The following is a 20,863-nucleotide window of genomic DNA, read 5'->3' as shown; positions in this document are numbered from 1 at the left end:
GCATCAATATGATCAAAGGGTGGTCCAGAGATAATTCTCTACCTTGCACGATGACCATTTGGCCTTGTTTTTGTTTGGTGTTTTTAGCTTCCAGTGTGTTGGTCTCTATATACGAGGAACGAAAATAACACGTACCAATTCCAAATAGATTGGAGCATGAACGTAGATCAACGGATCAACTCGATCGGCTGGGTTTTTCCTTCTAAAAGTTGGGTTAAAATTGAAATCTGATGGTTCATTCTCGGAGGATGGACGTGCTGGACTGGGTATGGTGTTGCGTGATGGGCAGGGTTTGATCATTTTTCTTTTCTTTTGAGAGAGCTTTTTTCATGCTGGGAAGCTTTGGAAGCAATAGGGTGCGTGTATGGAATGTCACTCGTTAGCACATTTTTTCATCCAAGCAAGGGCGCGGCTTGTTAATGGAATTCCACTGGAGTCAAGCGTCCAAAGTCTAGAGGGAAACATCCCAGATCGCACGCTAAGGTTCCTAAGCAATCAGTTAGTGGAAAAGGAAGTGATCGAGCGAAAGAATGAATATTTATCGGTAATGCATGCTCAGGGAAGAAAGAAGGGGTCATCTTTTTTTTTAATTCTTTTTTTGCTGCTTACCCGCATGTTTAGATTATTTACTTGCCCTTTCACTTTTTCTTCGGCTGCAACAACATCTTTTTGAAATTAAATTACATCGATCCTCGGTTTTCTTTAATGGATCATTTTGCATTAATCATTTTGTCAAACGTTATTCTTTAATCTTTTTCTTTAGTTTTGTTTCACTCCTATTTGCATTCCAGTAGATAAGAGAAGCTTGTGGGGATAGTCAAGAACAAACCCATAAAAGCTAACTACTAACTTCGGTGAAGGAAGAAGCAAGTTCCCAAGAGAAGTGAGGTCATCAAGCTGGAGTGAATTCCAATCTACGTGAATCACGAAACAAGCAAAGCCGGTCAAAGAATCCCCCCCCCCCCCCCAAGGCATGAGAGGACGTTGTAGATGTCCGGGACGGATACACCCACCAACCAAGAAAGGCAAAATGGGTCAAAAAGTCGCAGGGAAGGAATCGTTGAGTTCACTGGGAAGAATGGCATAAAAGTCAAATAGGATATCCTTCAAAAGGGAATTTCATGTGTGAGCACCTTGTACACTAAGCTGTTGGATATTGACAAAACGAGAAAGACTTCTCGAGTTGTTTAGAAGGCGCTTCCAGTTCTACGGTCCCTCGGAGTAAGATGGATGGAATAAGTCTACTGAAGGGCTCCATCCCAAGTCAGATGACAGTAAAGCGTCTCCCTTAATAGCTTATAAAAGCTTAGCTTTCGGTCTCTGCACATCCCAGCAGAATACAACAATACAGCAGCGTCGCTTCGGTGAATCACTTGAGCCCTGAGACATTTTCGGTGCCATGGAGCTAGACCAGTGAGCTATTACGCTTTCTTCAAAGGATGGCTGCTTCCAAGTCTTTTCCTAATGGATAACCCTCGAACCCATAATATGTTGATATACGGCATAAATCCGGATAATTGATGGAAGAAACATCAATGAAAGACGGTATCAGGCTAGCTTGCTTGGCGGGTCGTCTCCTTATATACCTAAATCCTCGTTTCCGCTCCGCTCACATCCGTTTTCATTTGCATCTTGTGATTAATGAAGTGAACTTGAGCTCTCTAGTGCTTCTATTTTCTCTTCGAAAACATTACTAGTATTCGATGAGATTCTGAATGACCATAAAGACAAGTGATATGAACTGGTTTTGAAAAAAAAACTTAGAAAGAGAGGTTCTGAAAGGTAAAAGGACTAGAAATCCTAAAAAAGTGCCCTTTGACTCGAAATCAAATTTGTGCTAGTGGTTCGAATCCACAACAGAATAATGAATGAATGAAATGAATGAATGTGGGCGGTCCCCAGACGACAAGTGTGTGATCAAAAGCCTTTCCTTTAGTTGTTCAATGAATATTTGGTAATCTTGTGAGCGCTCAGGACTGCCAATTAAGATAGTAAATTCTGGGTATCTCTTTGCCACCCCCCCCCCCCCCCCCCCCCGCGTGCGCGCTCCAAAACCTGCTACAGACATGTTTACCCGTGGCAATTGAGATTGAGGCCTAGTTCTTTTGGCCTATTCTCCCAGAATCTTGAGAATCAGGCCTCCCCCCAGGTTCTTTGAGAATCTTGAACCCATATATTTTTTTACAATCCTAGCTAGTTAGGATTTAAACAGCTAGGATTGTCAAAAAAAATGGGTTCAAGATTCTGAGAGAAGCTGGGTGGTGGGTCGATTCTCAAGATTCTAACAGAATCAGCCAAAAGAACCGGGCCTGATTCTCTTGTGGCAGTTAAGATGATTCAAGCAAGCGATGCGAACAGATCGCTGAATTCGTAGTTTGTGCAGGAGATCAAGTACATGATGAGTCTCTGTAGAATTAGTGTATTACTCATGTTAGTCGTTTTCAAAATAAAGTTAGTGATGCTTTGGCAAACTATATGCAGGCTTGGGTCTGGCCCTCGGGTAGCCATTGATCTTAACGTCTTTGATTGCAGTCCTGTTATGAATTGAGTAATACAAGTTTTACCCGTGAAACAAAGACCTATATAAAACAGCTAGAAAAAGAATAGATGTTAATTGTTGGAAGAATGACATTCTTCCTCGATGAATGAACCTTTCATCCGCAAAAAAAAAATTGAATCTATAACCTTTTATATTGAGAAAAGACTTTTAGAGATTAAAAAATGTGTTAAAAATAATGTATTTTTAAATGAAAGTTGCTAGCTTTGTATGAAACTTAAAAGCTACTCCCTCCGTCCCAAAATATAAGAACGTTTTTGACACTAGGAGGGAGTACAAGTATAGATATACCTTTGCGTTGAGGAAGAGTTGTGGTGAAGGACCAGGACATTATCTGATGGCGCTCGGAGTAGTCGCCTGTGCCTGCAGAAAACCCCACCGCCACCTCCGGCGGGAGCAAGGATGTGGGATCGGGTAGTTGATAACTAACCTTAAAGGGGCCAAGGGAACGGTTGTCATTAAACTGCAGGGAGGCGTCGATCATGCCGGTGGTGCCATTAAAAGTGATGCACGCCGTCATGGAGCCATTCAGGCTGAAGTCGGGCAATGCCGTTTCATTTTTGGAGGACAAGGCAGAGTTGATGTCGATGCCGATGTGGTCCGAGTTGTTGAACGTCTTGAACACGATGGCGACGAACCGGTCTACGCCCAAGGCGTTCCCGTCACCCTGGACAATGAGGCCAAGGTTGCCCCCGGTCGAGTTGGCCGGCACTGTCGGCGGGAAGCTGGAGAGGAAGAAAGCCATGCCATCCCCCCTTATCTCCCCTTGGATGGGCTTGATCGCGAAGGTGAAGTGCGTGACGAAGCTCGTCAACTCGTGGGTGGTGGTGTCAAAGAAGGGCACGGGGTCGACGTACGACATCCGCCCCTTGAGATAGTGGATACCACGCCTGTACGAGGTGTCGACCGTGAGGTCGACCAGGTTGTCTTGCTGGAGCGCGTCGCCCATGACTTGGATTCTTGAGCCGAAGGTGGATTTGTTGGAGAAGTCGAAGCTGAAGGAGAGAGGTGAGGCGGCTGCATCACGCGACAAGCAGAGCAGGAGGAAGCACCCAGCGCAAACAGAAACGAGGATGCTGCTGCGTGCACGCGAAGCCGCCGTCGCCATGATGCAAGGGGAAACTCGATGGACGAGGGGCCACCTAGCTAGAGTGTTCTGAGCTGAACGTGGGCTTGGTGCTCGGTGCTCTCATGAAGATGCAGCACTTGAGGAAAGAATAAATCAAGACCAAGGTACACGAGTAGACGACGACTGGATAATCGTCAGTCGTCACTCAAGTTAACCGCAGCCTTCGCGCCACATTCACGTCCATTGATGCATGGAGCTCCGAGGACCAACAAAAGTTACTCTTTCCGTCCCATAATATAAGAGCGTTTTTTTACACTAGTGTAGTGTCAAAAATGCTCTTATATTATGGGACAGAGGGAGTATTTGTTAAAAGGGAGAAATTCTACAGTTACGGGTAGTTTTTCTACGGATTCAAGGCTACAGAGGAAATCAGAGGTGTGGTGTCGCCACCTGGTTGGGGGAGGGGGGGGGGTTTATGAATTAGGAGATGACACACACATTTGTAAGAATGTAGCCCAGTTCAAGGCTAGTTTTTTTCTTTTTTGTGAGAAAGTTCAAGGTTAGACTTGACTTGATATTGATGTGCGTTCAGTGAAAGGAAACGTTATCGTGGACTAAAAGATTATTTCTGTAGCCTTCTTCCGTATGTCTATCATTTTTGTTAAAAAAACATTGAGCATCTGATATAAGCAAGTTGTTTGACCATGCAACTAGGAACTAGCAAGCGACTTCCACCAGCATGCGCATCTCGATGAGCACTTTCTCTAATTGTCTCCAACGACGATACGCCCTCTTTCACACGCGGATGCACTACTTAAAGATAAATAAACAATCAGTCAACAAGACTAAATTTTTGTGCTGATCATCAGCCACTACTGCATAAATGCGTAATATACATGAGCATCTTGGCAACTTGGGTTAATTAGCAGGACTTAATTTTTTGTTCTGACCATCAGCCACTATCTCCCTCTTTTGGTGGCTTATCTTCCAAAACTAAGTCGTGTACCATTCGATTCGCGACCCAGAGGCCGATTCCAGCTTAATATACTTGAGCAACTTGAAACTTCGGCTAGCACCTGCCAACTGGACTGGGCTTCTATTGTACTCCCTCCGTCCCATAATATAAGAGTGTTTTTTACACTATACTATTGTCAAAAACGCTTTTATATTATGAGACAGGAGGAGTACGTCTCTAATAAAAATAACGCACCACAATATAAATCGCTATTTTAGAGCATATACAGCTATGCCATCTCATCACTAATGCCACATCACTCAAATTACCCTTACCAATTAATTGCATGCAGCATGCCTCGGCTTTTTTCTAACCCGTTTCAACTAGCAACTGAGGACAAATATGATGTTAAGCAATTAATTACATACATCGGCTTTTTTCTAACCCTTTTCGACCGAGGGCACACATGATGTGGTCAAAGATATGCAATATATTGTCAATTCATATAATCAAATCTCGCTGAAATATATTGCAACCAATTCTCGTGGCAACGTGGGAGGGTGACCCGGCTTCTAGCTTCTGTCATATGTCTCCAATCAAAAAAATGCACATCATACATAACAAGCGTAGTCAAGTCTTGATTATCTAATTGGACATATGTGCGTTGTTACGGAGTAGAACAATATAAAGGCAATAAGGGCATCTTCAACATAGACTCACAAAACGGGCACCCCATCTGTCCATGGATGGGGAACCAGTCCACGAACACGGATTGGGAGTCAGTCATCCAACGCTATTCGCGTACATTTCAAGCCGGGGTTCAACTAACCGGATAAAATCCATCAAACATGACCGAAGTCATCAAAGTTTTGATAGAAAATAGCACACATCATCCATACATAGTATGCAAATAAGTCATCCATACATAGTATGCAAATAAGTCTAGTACTACAATAGTTCAAGTTCAATGAGAAATAGGTCAAATTCAACAAGATTAACCAGATGTTGATGGCGGACTGAGAGGCGAGGAGACGCGACGTGCCACCATCTTTGTCATTTGGTATTTGTAGATGTATGCACAAACATTTGTGCTAGTCGTCCAAATGACACAAGAGCGGATGCACCAAACCGAAATGCAGATGGCACGACAAGTCGATACCAATAAAATAACATTATAAACATCAAATAATTACATGGAATCTTCGCATAGACGAACTATGAGACATACAACTAAAAGTTGACACAGCAAGTTCATGCATTACTCGTTTATTCAGTTATAACTAGCACACATGCCCGTGCGTTGCAACGGAAGAAAATCCCGGACTGCAAGTCTTCCGCACAGGATTTGTCGGACACCCTAGCGTGTCGTCCTTACATGATTCCCCATTTGGCCAACCTAAAAATCACGAGCTCCTCCTCGTCCCCCTAAACAGGTCCCCGATGTACCTTCTATCCAAAGTGGGTCATCGGATGGTTGTTTTAGCTCTCTTTTTTGCGGGGTAGTTGTTTTAGCTCTCAATCTAGAGTAAGGAGACCATGGTGAGCTCACCACACACTTGGAGCGGTTCCACTCTTCACATTCATCGGTCAGTGTCATTGTCGATTGGCGGAAATCCATGAGAACCTTGGCCATCTCATTTTGACTTTCACCGCATCCCACATAAACCACAATTTCAAAATTGTAGTATTGTGGAGATTTTTAAACTTAGTAGCGGTATATAGAGATGATACCAAGAAAATGCTATAGAAGGAGCTTTTTTCTGCAGCTATGACAACATGGCAGTAGGGTGATGACCTCATAATTAAAGTGACCGCCAAAAGAAAGTTTTTTCACAACCAAAAGCACCACGAATAGCACATGTTCCTCCAAACTAAGGGGAACAATGCATCAAGCACACGCTGGAACCATTTCAAAGTAGGTAAGACTGTAATTTAATGACGTCAAACAGAAATGAAAAACCAACACCTGAGGGTGTTCGCTTATGTAAGAACAGAAGACATTGATAAACAAAAGAACAAAGCATTTTCATAAATTTCCTAATACAGGCAGCTGAATAGAAGTTGGAAGGCCCAACCATAATGCGCCAGGCTGGATACTGACGCTCAGCATGCAAGTCTTCAAATATCTAGAGCAAAATCTATAATATTGTAGTAAGCAAAACATAATAACAATTCAAATGTCCATAGAACTGAGTACTAACTTATCAACTGTTACTAACTTATCAAGAGATAAAAGGCTATCAACACTGCAAACACTGCCAGAACTGAGTAGCAAGATCACTGGAGAAAGAAAAGATGGCTACTTGTGTGAGACCTCAGGCAAAGAAAAAAGAACCCATAGACCCAAATGCATCCAAGATGAAATTGAATGCAAAAAAACCACTTGCAGCCAAAATCATCAACCAGACAAAGGAATAATCATAATATGCTTCATGGAATAATCTGGAGCCTGGACATGTCTATCATTGATCCAGACCAATCTCAAATATGAATTTTTAGCTTATAAATACATGGTTGAATGATTATAGCTAGCACAATCATTTGGCCGGAGGCAGTTTAGTGAAATATAGTTGTTCATTTGCACAAAAAGATCGTCTGCTCATGCACTGAATGTATAAATTGGCAAGTTTTCTTGTTTGGTGTGTGAGGAACTATGAATCGGTAAGTAGTTTGTGTATTCCTTCTACTCGTCTAGTTGATAAGGAATTATATGTAGTCATTTTGCTACAGTAGACATGCAATGCAAAGCCTCATGATTGCCAGTCGAGTTTGAAAGCTCTATGGCAGTCAATCTAAGAGAATTTAAATGCAACTTAACTTTACAGTTTAAAACCTCATGAAGTTCACTTACATGTATGTGGTGAACTTGCCACGTAAAATTCCAAACAAAAAATTAACCTTGTAAATCTCTAATACTTACATGTATGTGGTGAAGGTCAGGCATTGTAAGAACCAACCACAAAACTGTAGGCAGATACAGAATTTGCTGCAAATTGTCCATAAATGACGGTTACGCCAACTTACTTACATGGCATAGACATCTGAACAAAGGAGCTCCGGGGTGACAGGTGAAGCACTTGATAACATGAAACTTTTAGTATCGACTAAGCTAGCTCTGAAGACCGCATTAAACCAAACACCAAACATGGTTGCTATGGTTGAACATGACAGAAACAAAATGAAAGTATGCGAGGCGATCAGGTTCTTGTTCCCACCCCTGTTGTTGTTGAACTCCACGCAGACCCCCCACTCCTTGTCTATGTCCCTCGAGCAGTCTGACGTCCTGCAGAGACTGGACGTGAACAAAGCTGGTGTGTTGGATGTCAGCATCGAGCACCTTGAGCGATTCCCTGAAGGACCACTGAGTGGCACACGGCGCCGCCACTATCTCTTCGACGAACAACGCTAAAGAAGCCTAAATAGGAGTAAATCAAAATAAGCTCAGATAAAATATAAAGCTAGCTTGATTTAAAGAGAACAATTAGTATTGAGAGTCTGAGACCCCACCTGTGCAGCTTCATCGATAACAACTTCAAACAAATCTTGCTCGGAGAAATTTCCATGTTTGATAGCTGAAGCAGTTTGTGAGAAAACTGCATATATATCACCTCCACACCAACTGAGTGTTGTCACAACAATTTCTGCTTCTCTGAGAGTTGACTTCCTACAAGAGGCACTACTTTCACTACGTGTCTGCTGTTTCAAGGACACATGTCTATCTTCAAATGGCATTTTTTGTACAGAGTGATTTTTCAACAGATCTGAAGCAGTAAATCCTTCATTCTCCTTCCCTTAAGACAAACCTTCCTCACCAATCACATCTGTAGGAAAATTTTCTTCACTGTCTAAAAGAAGAAATATGTGTTCAATGTCTGACCCGTGAGAGGGCTTCATGGTTTAAAGATTGTCCAGGCCAGTATGTCTCCCCTGATCTGTGTGCATAACCAGAGAAGGGATGGTGTCAATTGATTTTGTGGGCGCCTTCTTGAACACCGCAAGATTAAGATTAGAAATTCTACCTTTAAGTTCATCCGTATCAATTACAACATCTGAAAGAAAGATAAAAAATATTACCAGAAATTGGCGACCCGCTCCACCCCTTCCGGCACTCGTCCTCGCTGAGCACCACCAGCAGTGGGCGCCCTACCGGCACCTTGGTGTCTCCTTTTCTCGACGCCTCCACGCTGCCAAGCCCTACCAGGAGGTCCTCCTCCGCCTCGTTGCACCCGCAGGCGGCGGTGGTTGCCTTGATGGCTACCGAGGTATGCCTCCAGAGCACTACCAGAGCTACATGAGAAGGTGTGGCGATTCGACGTGGGAGAAGGACTGACGGCGGGGTACCCTACGCGGACGGACGGCTGCAGGGGGTCAACGAACATCGCGGGCGAGCATCTTCTTGCAAGACGAACTCGAGGCGGGCATGGCCGATCTTTTGCGGACCGGGAAACGACAGGCGATGTCGGCAGCTCCTCCGCGTGGACGCGGCCGGTAGCAGAGCATGTGGTGCACGAAGGACGGATCCAACTCAGAGGGGTGCGACGGCTGGGCAAATCGGGATCCGGCGACGAGTCCTGATCCATGGCATTCTTGCAGAGAAGAGAAAGAGAAGGGGGGGTGGGGATGAGATCCGATGAGAGAAGAAAGGAGAAGGAAAAATAGGGAGGAAGAGGAGGAGGCACGACGGAGAGGTGAGGTGATGCAGGCGGCGGCGGACACAGCAGAGAAAGAGGAGAGCATTGTCTCGTACAGACTAGCAGAAGCAATAGCTGCTTTATTATTAGGGAAAGATTGTAGTTCCTGAAATCATATCTTTCAGGTCTTTTTCCCCTAAAACCATATATTTGAGGTCTTTTTTTACATTGAATGACTCCAAATGCGCCTTATATTCAGCTCAAAAGTAGTTTACATAATTGAATAAGAAAATAAAAAGAATCTCATTGCAAGCTAGTTCAATATATAATTTCAAAACAAATAGGATGAGACGGAACCAAGTATATAAAGATTAGCAGATGGTCATAGTTGCATCTCCCATACTGAAATCTTCAGTCGGATATTATACAGGGACTAAGTTCCTTATTAAGACTGAGATGAGTCCGAGTGTAAAATATTCTTGCTACACCGTACCAAGAAAAATTTCTTGTCTGAAAGCAAACAAAGCCACATGATTTTAGTCATGCCCGATAACCACTCAGGCATGGCCACCTTGCATCTAAGAGCATGGTAATTTTATGGGCGTACGCCAAACTAGTTCACCATAATAGCTGGGATAAATAAAGCAATCAACAGAAGGATACACCAAACATATAATGCTAATATTCATGACACAAAATTCAGTGTCACTTTGTTTCATGCCATGCGCCAGCCTGATGGTCATTCCTTTAAGCACTGGCGCCCATCCGAATATCATTGTGATGAAATCAATCTCACTGTCCCCTCCGCCGAAGTTGTCGATTTCTACTTCTTCAAGATGAGTCAAGGAGATACTTTGGCTCCTCCAGTTGTTGGGCTCATTACAAAGACAATTTTCAAGACATTTTGATGTTTGTGACATCTATAACATAAAAACCATTAGAATGTATTCTGAAAAAGTAGTGTGTGTAAGATATATAAGCATCATGGAGAATTACCCTGCACCACCCTGATAGGATAACCTTAAGGCTCTGTATAGCGGTTCGAATTTGGTGCATCCCAAGAAGACGCAACATCAATGCTCCAAGAACATGCCCCTTTGTGCTGAGATGTAGCTCCAACATAGAATAGTTGGTGATCAGAAGTTTCTTCATCTCATGCGCGAAGTTCAGCGGCACTGCACCCAAATGAAAATTATTCTGCAAAACAAAATAGTTAGTAAGCATGATGGTATCATGCCAAGAATTTAAACACACCTTCAACACCTTCAAGTATATATGCAAGTATAGCCGACAAATCTAGTGGACTGAGTAAGAGGACAGACAAGAGGCGTACATCGGCAAATATGCTAAAGACCAGGGAATGAATGCGAGGGGGCTGCGAACACGCGGCTTCCTGGTAGTTGATGTTGCTGAGACCCCCATCTTTGTAGTATTTGTAGCTCTCTGTGGTCTCCAATCTCATGCTCTTGAGCGACCAAAAACCAAATAAAAGAGGCGAATTTGTATACGAGCGCGTCAACGAGACCCTCTCCACCATAGGTGTCGAGATAGACATGCTGAGGTCCATGTCAGCCTTGACCTCCAGGTTCAGCCGTTTAAGCAACGGAGTCACAATGTCAATGCCCCGGCATTCTGTGTCTTTAGCGGCATTGATGTAAAGCTCCTGTAGCGACGTCGAGTAGACTGTGACATGGTCTGTATGATCATCTATGGTTGCCTTGAGAACGCGCAAGCGAGGACATCGCGTGACCAATGTGGCAAGGTCGGGGATGGTGCAACAACCCTCGAGGGATAGACTCTCGAGCGCAGGGAAATGATCCTCCGGTAGATGTGTGAAGCGGACGGTGTACAATCTCATCTGGATTGCCGTTGTGCGCCGGAAGCAAGGCAGGTCAATATTATAACATTCGTGGTAGCCGTCGACGAGGACGAGCTCCTGAGGGGAGACCCTTGCCATGGAACCGAGAAGGGAGGAGAAGCGAGCAGCCCCAATACTGTACCTCCACCAATCAATATTAGTGTGGTGGATGTGGAGGAGGGACACCGTAAGGCCGAGCGCCACAGCGGCTTCAAGAGAGGAGAGAGCCGCTTCAAGCGAGTCGGGATTCGTGCTACGGAAGGTGACCCTGAGCACGCGTAGCCGTGGGCAGCGGCTGAGCATGGTGCCAAGGTCAACAATGTTGCCGGAGAGAGACAACCTCTCGAGCACGGGGAGCTGGCCTGCCGGCGGCGGTTTGAGGCGGAGGCTGTTCGTATCCAGCTCCATCGATGTGGCCCGGCGGAAGCATGGCACGACGATTTCGACGGGACGGCCTGGTTTTACTGCAGTATACGACGAGAGGGTGAAGACGAGCTCCTCCGGCGAGAGCCGCGCGGCGGCGCGCAGCAGCGACTTGGCGCGGACGTCGTCGGCCTTTCCCCATGCCGGCGACGAAAAACCCGGGAAACGGATGTCGAGAAGAGAAACTGCTGCGGGGAGCGCGACGCGGGAGAGCGCCGCTTCGATCCCTCCGGGCGGGACGTAGCGGAAGGTGAGATCGGGGAGGCGGGCCCAGAGGCCACGCCACCGGCGCGAGAGGACGTCGGTGCGCGCCGCCATGCTGGCGCAGCGCAGGCGCACGAGTACCAGCAGGAGCATGTCGTCGTGGAGGGCGCTGATGCGGTCATCGACGTTAAGATCACACACTGGGAGTGCTCCATGCGGCGGCGGCGGCGGCGGCGAGCGCCTGAGGCGACGCCTTGATCGCACTTCCATCAGGAAAACGTTTTTTTTTAGGGAAACGTGAACATCTCCTCCACGCCGTGAACAAAAGAAACCTAACTGTCACTCGGGTCGGCCCAATTTCGGATACCACGGCCCACGAGGCAACCATATCTCAATCTATCTTGTCTATCAAGCATTACCTATGTCTCTGAACGCTGTCTCAAAGAAAACCTATGTCTCTGAACTGATTGACATGACATCTGCGGCTTGGGATAAACAGAAGATCCAAGCGACTTTTCTCAGCATGGACGCGAAAATCATTCTGGGTATCCCTCTTTGCACAATGAACGTTGATGATTTTTGGAGTTGGAGCCATGAGAAGAATGACACTTTCTCGGTCAAATCTGCATATCGCATGCTGGTTAGCACTAGACAGAGAAGGGAATCTTGGTTGGAAAGTAGGCCGGGCACATCCAACTTGGCAACGGAAGAAGTGCAATGGAAGAGATTGTGGAAAACAGCAGTCCCTGGGAAGGTCCGTATGTTTCTTTGGAGACTATTCAAGCACTAAATACCAACTAATGACGTTCGGGCACATAGGCATATGTCAGAGTCTAGTTCATGTGGGCTTTGCGGCGCGCCAGATTCATGGAGACACTCTCTGTTGGAGTGCACTATGTCAAGATGCACGTGGGCTCTGGTGGACGATGAGATGGCGCAAACCCTAGCGACCATCACCGAACCACATGCAAAACAGTGGTTGTTCACTCTTATTGATTCATTATCACATGAGTTATTCGTGAAGCTTTCGGTCACACTTTGGGCTATTTGGGCGGCACGGAGGAAAGCCATACATGAAGGAATATTCCAAAGCCCACAAGCTATCCATGGTTTCATCAGTAGATACCTTGCTGAATTGAGTATACTGGCAGAACCTCAGGAACGAAAGCAACGAGCTCCTCCAACAACCACTACAACAATCCAACGCCCCAAAGCGCCACCGCCGGGTCACGCAAAAGTTCATGTTGATGCTGCTTGCAGAAAGGGACTGGGAGGATCAGTTGCTGCAGTTTGCCGGGGTGAAACAGGAGCATATTTGGGGAGCTCGTCCCTCGTGATCGCAGGAGTTGATGACCCTGAAATACTGGAAACTATTGCATGTCGGGAAGGGCTGGCCATGGCTCAGGATCTTAACATCAACAACCTAGTAATTGCCTCAGATTCCAAGGGTGTAGTAGGAGCAATTAACAACAAAAGCCAGGGAAGCAGCGGCGCCATTATCACTGAGATTCATAGTAGAGTTATTTCTTTAAATTGTGTTTTCACTTTTGAAGGCCGTGTCGTTAATGTAGAGGCACATAGACTAGCCAAGCATGCTTTTCCTTTAGGTCCGGGGCGACACATTTGGTTGGGCCAACCCCACGACCAGAGATGTATTCCATTTGTGTTTGTGGCGTTTGATGAATAAAGCTTGGTTACTCCCTCAAAAAAAATCAAGCATTACACTCCTTGCCAACAAATGATGTTAGGGCACACCGCCACATGGCCGACTCCGACCAATGCGGGTTGTGCGGATCCCGGGATTCTTGGCGTCATTCTCTATTGGAGTGCTCATCATCAAGGAGTGTGTGGGCTCTGATTGAGGAGGACATTACACATAAAATCATAGAGAACAAGGAACTGAGCGCGAGGCAGTGGCTGTTTACACTGATGCAACTGTTATCACATGAGCAGTTCGTCCTCACAGCGGTCACGCTTTGGTCCATATGGCACGCATGACGTAAGGCTATCCATGAGTCAATCTTTCAGAGTCCCCAAGCTACCCACGGTTTTGTTGTCAGGTTCATTGCTGAACTAGATACAATAAGAACTAGGGGACCAGGGCGGGGTAATACTCCTGCGTCGGGCCAACCTGGTCAGCGCTGGCCAAAGAAACCACCAGCGGGTTTAATGCAAGATTCATGTTGATGCCGGAATATTGACAAGAAGTGGAGGATCAGCTGCTGCAGTATGCAGAGATGAGTGGGGAAACTATATGGGCAGCTCAGCCTTGGTTGTCGAAGGAGTGGTAGACCCGACCACCCTTGAGGCCGTAGCATGCCGGGAAGCTTTGTCCCTTGCAGAAGATATGGGCATCCAGAACTTTGTTGTCGCCTCGGATTGCAGCCAAGTTGTATCAGATATCAACAGGAAATCACATGGGGCGTATGGAGCAATAATTGAGGAGATAATTCTTAGATCATCTACTTTTCAGTGTAAATTTTCTTTTGAGAGTCGTGCTGTTAATTATGAAGCACATAGCTTAGCCAAGTTTTCATTATCTAGAGGTCCGGGGCGCCACGTTTGGTTTGGAGTGCCTCATGACCAGAGATGTATCCCACTCCATGTGGACTTTCATGAATAAACTTGGTTTTACCCCTAAAAAAATCAAGCATTGCACAATGATCCGCATTAGGCGGGGAGCAGCAATGATACCGCCGGCCAGGAATAAGTACTTATCCCTCTTATACTTAAGAAAAGAGAAATAGGCTTGCGCCCCGCTATATTGATATAGCAACCACACGGTACATCTGCTGTGGCAAACAGCACATCAAGCCCAAACGAGAAACAAGAAGAACAAAAGAGAAAGAAATGCCACCGACGGAAGCTTGACGACATGAAGATGACCCGCCACCGCTACGCCCACCGAAGTCGTCCCACCACATACCCAGCATACCGGAGCGCCGCGTGCCAAGCAACACCTTCATGAAGGACTATGATGACGACGACGTTGTTTCTCAGACATGTCCTAGGGTTTCCGCCGGCACGCGGAGGAAGGAGGTGAATGAGATCGCCCGACGCCCTCCAGGGGGGATGGTGGCACCCGCAGGCGTTACCGCGTCGGAGTCAGATGAGCCGACAGGGATTTCTCCCACTCCAAGAGCACCACTACCCAACCGCTCCGTAGCCTTCCACCCAACGCGCCACCCACAAGCATGCGCCACCACGGGCTTGGCGCCATCTATGTCGTCTCACTGTGGTCGCCAGCGCAAGGCCTAGAGGGTGGACAATGGAAGCGTCGGGAACCGAAGACAGCAACATGGCGGCCGTGCGGGAGGGAACAATCTCCAATGCCGTCGCGCGAGAGGCCAGTGCCTCAAGCGCCATCGCGGTAGCAGGACGGACGCAGCAACAGAAGGCACACTAGGCCACCCGGGCCCGGTCAGGCCCAGATCGGGCCCGCAAAGCCTCCACTACCGCGCTACAGCAAGCCGACAACGGCGCCGCCACCAACCAGCATCCCGACGCCCCACCGCCACCTCCAGGAAGCGTCACCGCACACATAGGAGTTGTCGGCCCGTCCCGGCCCAGATGGAGCCCAGCGTCGAGGAGCCCCGCCGCCGCGCCGGACCGCCGTTGCCTGGGAGCATCACCCACTGCCGCTCCGCCCCGCGGTGGAGCCATATCGGGAGGGGACTTGCTACGAGCCGCCGGCACCGGCGCCGCTCGGGCCGAGCCCAGCAGCGTACGCCGGCGACGACGGGGGAGAGAGGGAGGAGGGAAGCGCTGCAGTGGACGGACGCGGTCGCGAGAGCAGCGGGGTTCGGGAGCCAATCTATCTTGTCTCCTAAACCATACACTCGGTCCATGCTGTCAAACTGTCAAATTGGGGTTGATTTGTCAGGTGTCTGAGATGTCTTGTATTTTTCTTTGACATCTTCTGAGATTTCTTGTATATTTTTTTTACATCTTCTGAGATGTCTTGTAGCTTTTGATGACTGGTTATTTTTTGGAAAATTCTCCAATTCAACCGGCTGATTTAACGCAAGCGTCCGCAGCCTGCTGCACCGTCCGATCGGCCGTGTGATTCAGTAGTGCTACGGCGTGCGGCATGTTGTTTGCCTATTCTTTTCACGTGCGTGGTCCCTTGGGCATAGCTAGTTTAACGGAAATGCTTGGTTTTAGCAGGTGGATCTCTCACGTGCGTCCGCCTCCTCCTTCTTTGCGACATGTGTCCTGCATGGATCCATCCAAAACTATTTCTCATGGTTCTTTGCGACACCTGTTTTCTGCAACATTATTTTTATTGCAAAAATTTCTTCCGCAACAACACCCATGTTGCACAAAAATGAAGACGAACAAATTTTTTTTTGCAACTTCACCAGTGGAAGCTGCCCTTGCCTGACCGTGCCGACGTGTTTCTGCAACAACGATGGAGTTGCCAAACAGCGACAACAACAATAGCGGTACTGCAGTGACATCATCTTCGATTGCAAAAGATCCTGCAACATCATTCATGTTGCAAAAGTCATTTTCTCAACATCATCTATGTTGCAGAAAGTGAAGACGAGGAAAAAATTCTGCAACACAACCTCTGTTGCAAATATTTCTGCAACATGAGCTTTGTTGCAGAGGGTTCTGCAAAACCGTTTTTGTTGCAATGATGAGGATGGTCTTTTAAAAAATCCACCGGCTGATCACGCGTACACTTCCGCCGCATGCACAGCTGTCAGATATGAGCTTAATCAGCCGACGCACAACTGCCCAGGACCTTCACCACTGGACGTGTGCCTGTGCCACTTATAGTTTTTCTGTAACATTATCTGTGTTGCAGAAGTCTTTCCACAAAAACACCCATGCTGCAACAAAAAAGTAAGACAAAAAAATCGGTAACAAAAGTTAAGATAACAAATTCTGCAACAGAACCTTTGTTGCAAATGTTTCTGCAACAAGAGGTCTATTGCAATGGTGAGGAAGGAGTCGGCCGTTGGATGGCCCGGTTTAAACGGATGCGGAGGTGGCGGATCTTTTAAAAAGGATCCGCCAACCGACGCGTGCTAATTTTTTTTAAATAATACATTTTTTGTTTAAAATTACAGAAATAATACGCAGAATAAAGATTTTTCAAAAATAATACACCGTCGGCCCACTGCAGGCCGACTGAGCCCAGTCGGCCCACAGCAGGCCGATCGGCTATCAGGAGGCCGACTGCAGGCCGGCCAGCCACGCGGCGGCCTGTGGTTGGTCGTGCCACGTCGCGAGGGGGGAGGCAGCGGCCTGTCGGCGTGGTGCGCCCCTGTCGGCGTCCCGCAGGCCGATCGGCCACCTGTTGGCCGACAGGGTGCGGCCGACCTGACGCACGCAGGCCAGCCCGCCCTTATCCTCTCCTTCCCTCTTTCTTTTTTCTTTGTTTTTCTCCTTCCCTGCCCATATCCTCTCCTTCCTCCATTCTTCTTCTCCCGTTGCTGCATTCTTCTGTGTTCTTCCTTCTCCTCTCTCTACAGAAAAATGGCACCCATTTGTGCACCTAAATGAGCTACATTTTCGCGATTTTGGCACCGTGAATGGGTTCAACTCATTTAGGGCAGCGAAAAGAGGTGTCGATCTACTGACGGGGTAGCTCGTGGTGGTCGTGGTGAGCATTTTGGTGGAGGTGGTGGTGGTGAAGTTGGGGCAGTGTTCGTCGTTGGGGCAGTTGGGGTGGTGAGGTGGTGGTGGTGGTGGAGGTGGTGGAGGTGGTGGTGGTGGAGGTCGTTCGTCGTTCGTCGTTCGTCGTTCGTCGTTCGTCGTTCGTCGTTCGTGGTTCTTCGTTCTTCGTTCTTCGTTCGCACGCACGCTTCAAGGGTATACCTCAGCCCTCATTTTATTTTTCGTAGGTGGTCCGGGATTATACGTAAATATTGTTATTTGCCGCGGTAGTATACGTAAATATTTGTGTGCGATTATTTTTTTTGGCCCGGTAGTATACGGAAATATTGTTATTTACCCCGGTAGTATACGTAAATATTATTCGTTCGCACGCACGCTTCGTTTGATGTGAAAATAAATTTATGTGCGATTATTCGTAATATAGTTGTAGGTGTGTGAATTGTATTAGTTGTTAGTGGGATAATAAGTTGTTGCTCAATACTTGACACGTACACAGTTGCGGGATAAGAAGTTGGAAACATGAATAAAAACTTGGAAAGAAGAGACAAGTTTTTTTTTTTGAAGAGTTGGGGACGGCATGTGCATAGCAAAACGAATAATATTACATGTTAAAAAACAATGTTAAAAAATAGAGTTGGAAACATAATAAAAATTTAAAAAATGATGTTAAAAAAAAGAGTTTGAAGAGTTGGGGTCGGCGGCATGTGCATAGCAAAACGAATAATCTTACATGTTAAAAAACGATGTTAAAAAACGTTGTTAAAAAACGAATAAGAAGTTTTTTTTGAAGAGTTGGAAACAAAATAAAAATTTAATAAGCAAGCAAAAAATAGGAAAAGTAGAACTACATGTTAAAAAACGTTTCAGTCCGTACCCGATGCGAATATGAAGCGGATTACCCGCTAACCTTTATTATGCGTATTTTCTAAAGTTTAACCCATAAGAAGCAATGCCTTTTTCTAAATTATTTTAACATAGATTAAAATAAAAAATACATCAACATGGCCATATAATTCAAATAAACTGAATTATCATATTTGTCGGTTATATTTTTATTATTATTTGAGGCCTATTTATTATTAGTAAACATGGGCCTATTTATTATATTATTTACTATGGTCCTGGTAATATATATATATAGACATGTCTAATACTTGTATTTCGATGTTGAAAAAAAATAGGTGAGTCGAGATGTCCGATGTAGTGAAGTTGAGATTTTACTATGGTCCTGGTACTGTCCAAACAAATGAGTTGGGAGCAGATCTGAGTGAATTTACTCACATAGAGGTTGCAATCAGCGCACCACAAACATGGTCTGTTAGTCAGTTGAAAGAATGGATTGCGGCAAGTTTAGGTCTTGATACTGAAACAAACACCGTCGGTGTTCATGCATTGTGGACACGGTCAAGTTCAAAAATTTACTTTTATTTGAGGCCAATAGAGGAAGACTCCGATTGGGTGCGGTGGTTACAAGGTTGTGAATGAAGGGGATGCAATCCTGTTGCTTTAGTGCTTCCCGTCGTGAAGGAGGTCACTGCACATGAAGGGGAGGGTGGCTACGAAGGACAGAGCAGTCATGTAGAAGGAGGAAATGCTTATGGTTACGACCAAGGACAGAGCAGTCAGGTAGAAGGAGGAAATGCCTATGGTTATGAACCAGGGCAGAGTAGTCAGGTAGAAGGAGGAAATGCCGATGGTGATTACAATGGCGAGGTGGACGCTGACGAGGTAGATGGGCACATGCAGAACCAGATGGAAGAAGAAGACACCGATGTTGAAAGGGGTCATGCCGATGATTCTGACGAGTCAGATGAAGAAGAAAATGCAGAGGAGGTCCCGAATCCTGCATGGTGGAATCATGACTTATCATCTGCAATGACCGTGAATGATGGACATGATTCAGCCTGGCAATATCACCAGAACAATATTGCGACGGGTGCTATGTATCCGAACAAGCAAGCCCTGAAGGATGCAATAATTAATTGGGCAATGTCCACGCAAAGGGTTTTCAAAGCTGAGGTGTCCAGTCAGAAATTCCTCACAATGGTATGCAAGAATGCAGATTGTCCCGCAAGGGTGCACGGCTTTCTCCCTAAGTATGGCACAAGTTGGGTGATAAGTGACTTAGTTAATCACACTTGTCTTATTCCCTGCATCCCTCAAGATCATGCCAACCTTTCATCCACGCTTATTGCTCGACTGTTTTACGATGAGATAGTGCAAGGCAAAGCTATGGAAGTGAAGGCAGTGCAGACAAAAGTGGTCTCCAGGTTGAAGTACAGAATTTCTTATGGCAAGGCTTGGAGGGCTAAGCATGCAGCGCTTGAGAGGAGATTTGGTTCTTATTTTGATGCATATGACTCTGTTGTCCACCTCCTCCACACCCTGCAGCAGCGGAATCCAGGCACCTATATCGATATCCAAGACATGTTTATGCCAGAGTTCCCAACTGTGAGGGTTTTGCATCGTCTCTTCTTCTCTTTCGGTGTATGCATCGAAGCTTTCAGGCATTGCCGACCGGTGATATGTGTTGACGGTACTTTTCTCACAGGCAAGTACAAGGGTCAGATACTGACAGCCATAGGTCAAGACGGCCAAAATCAAGTCGTCCCACTGGCATTTGCTTTTGTGGAGAGTGAGAACATTGAAAGTTGGACATGGTTCTTCAGGCAGTTGAAAATATCAGTTGTCAAGGAGAAGCCGAATGTGTGCATCCTTCATGACAGGCATGCAGGTATACTCAGTGCGATAAGGACACTGACAAACCCAGGCCCTGAGGAACAAGTTCCATGGCAGGACTTGCAGAGCCGTTGGTGCATGCGCCATCTCGGGGCTAATTTCTTCTCGCAGTTTAGAAATAAGAACCTGATGAATCTGTTCAAAAAACTCTGCAAGCAGAACCAGTTATGGAAGTACAATTTGATACGCGACAGACTTAATGTGTGCACGCAGAGACACGTGAGGGACAGGAAAGCTGCAAGAAATGCAGCGGTGAGGGCATATGTTGAAGCAGTAGCTGCACAGTTGGCAACAGGAACAACGGCCGTGGAGGAGGAGGCTGTTGGGCTATGTGACCTGCCAGGCTTTGACCCACCTGGTACTAGGAGAAGGCTCGGGAGGTCGATTAAAACCTTCGAGCAGTGGATAGAGCATGAGCCTCTGGAGAGGTGGTCTTTGCTACATGACACACATGGAGCAAGGTACGGTGTCATGACAACGAACCTCGCGGAAACATACAACTTTGTCCTCAGAGGAAACCGGGCATTGCCACTTACAGCCATCGTTGAGGGTATTTTCTATGGCACCGTCAAGTATTTCAGAGACAGACGTCAAATAGCAGAGCAGCATATCTTGAACAACCCAAATACACGGTACTGTGAAAGAGTCACGAAGTACATGGACAACAAGATGCAAAAAGCTAGGTCACACACTGTAGTCGCCATCGGTAATCAAGAAAAAAGGTTTGAGGTCCGCTTAGCCAACAACAAATTCGGATGTGCAAATGAGTTGAGGACGCATGAGGTGAAAATTGGCAATG

The 20,863-nt window shown here is 46.3% G+C and overlaps 2 protein-coding genes across 2 annotated transcripts; both read right to left on the bottom strand.

Moving 5' to 3' along the window:
- Nucleotides 1-2,337: 2,337 nt before the first annotated feature.
- LOC123126335 (anti-H(O) lectin-like) lies at nt 2,338-3,665 on the bottom strand. Its single transcript, XM_044546691.1, has 2 exons — nt 2,849-3,665; nt 2,338-2,534 (listed from the first exon to the last, which is right to left on the bottom strand). Exons 1-2 carry the CDS (start codon nt 3,663-3,665, stop codon nt 2,338-2,340), a joined length of 1,014 nt encoding a protein of 337 aa, XP_044402626.1.
- Nucleotides 3,666-9,790: 6,125 nt separating this feature from the next.
- Nucleotides 9,791-11,970, bottom strand: LOC123121156 (uncharacterized). The gene is made up of 3 exons (XM_044541080.1): nt 10,546-11,970; nt 10,209-10,409; nt 9,791-10,132 (listed from the first exon to the last, which is right to left on the bottom strand). The coding sequence occupies exons 1-3, from the start codon at nt 11,965-11,967 to the stop codon at nt 9,791-9,793; spliced, it is 1,965 nt and encodes a 654-aa protein (XP_044397015.1). The 5' UTR covers nt 11,968-11,970.
- Between the last annotated feature and the right edge of the window lie 8,893 nt (nt 11,971-20,863).

The sequence above is a fragment of the Triticum aestivum genome, chromosome 5D (assembly GCF_018294505.1).
Source record: "Triticum aestivum cultivar Chinese Spring chromosome 5D, IWGSC CS RefSeq v2.1, whole genome shotgun sequence".
Lineage (NCBI taxonomy): Eukaryota > Viridiplantae > Streptophyta > Magnoliopsida > Poales > Poaceae > Triticum > Triticum aestivum.
This window is presented reverse-complemented; position numbering and strand designations above follow the sequence as displayed.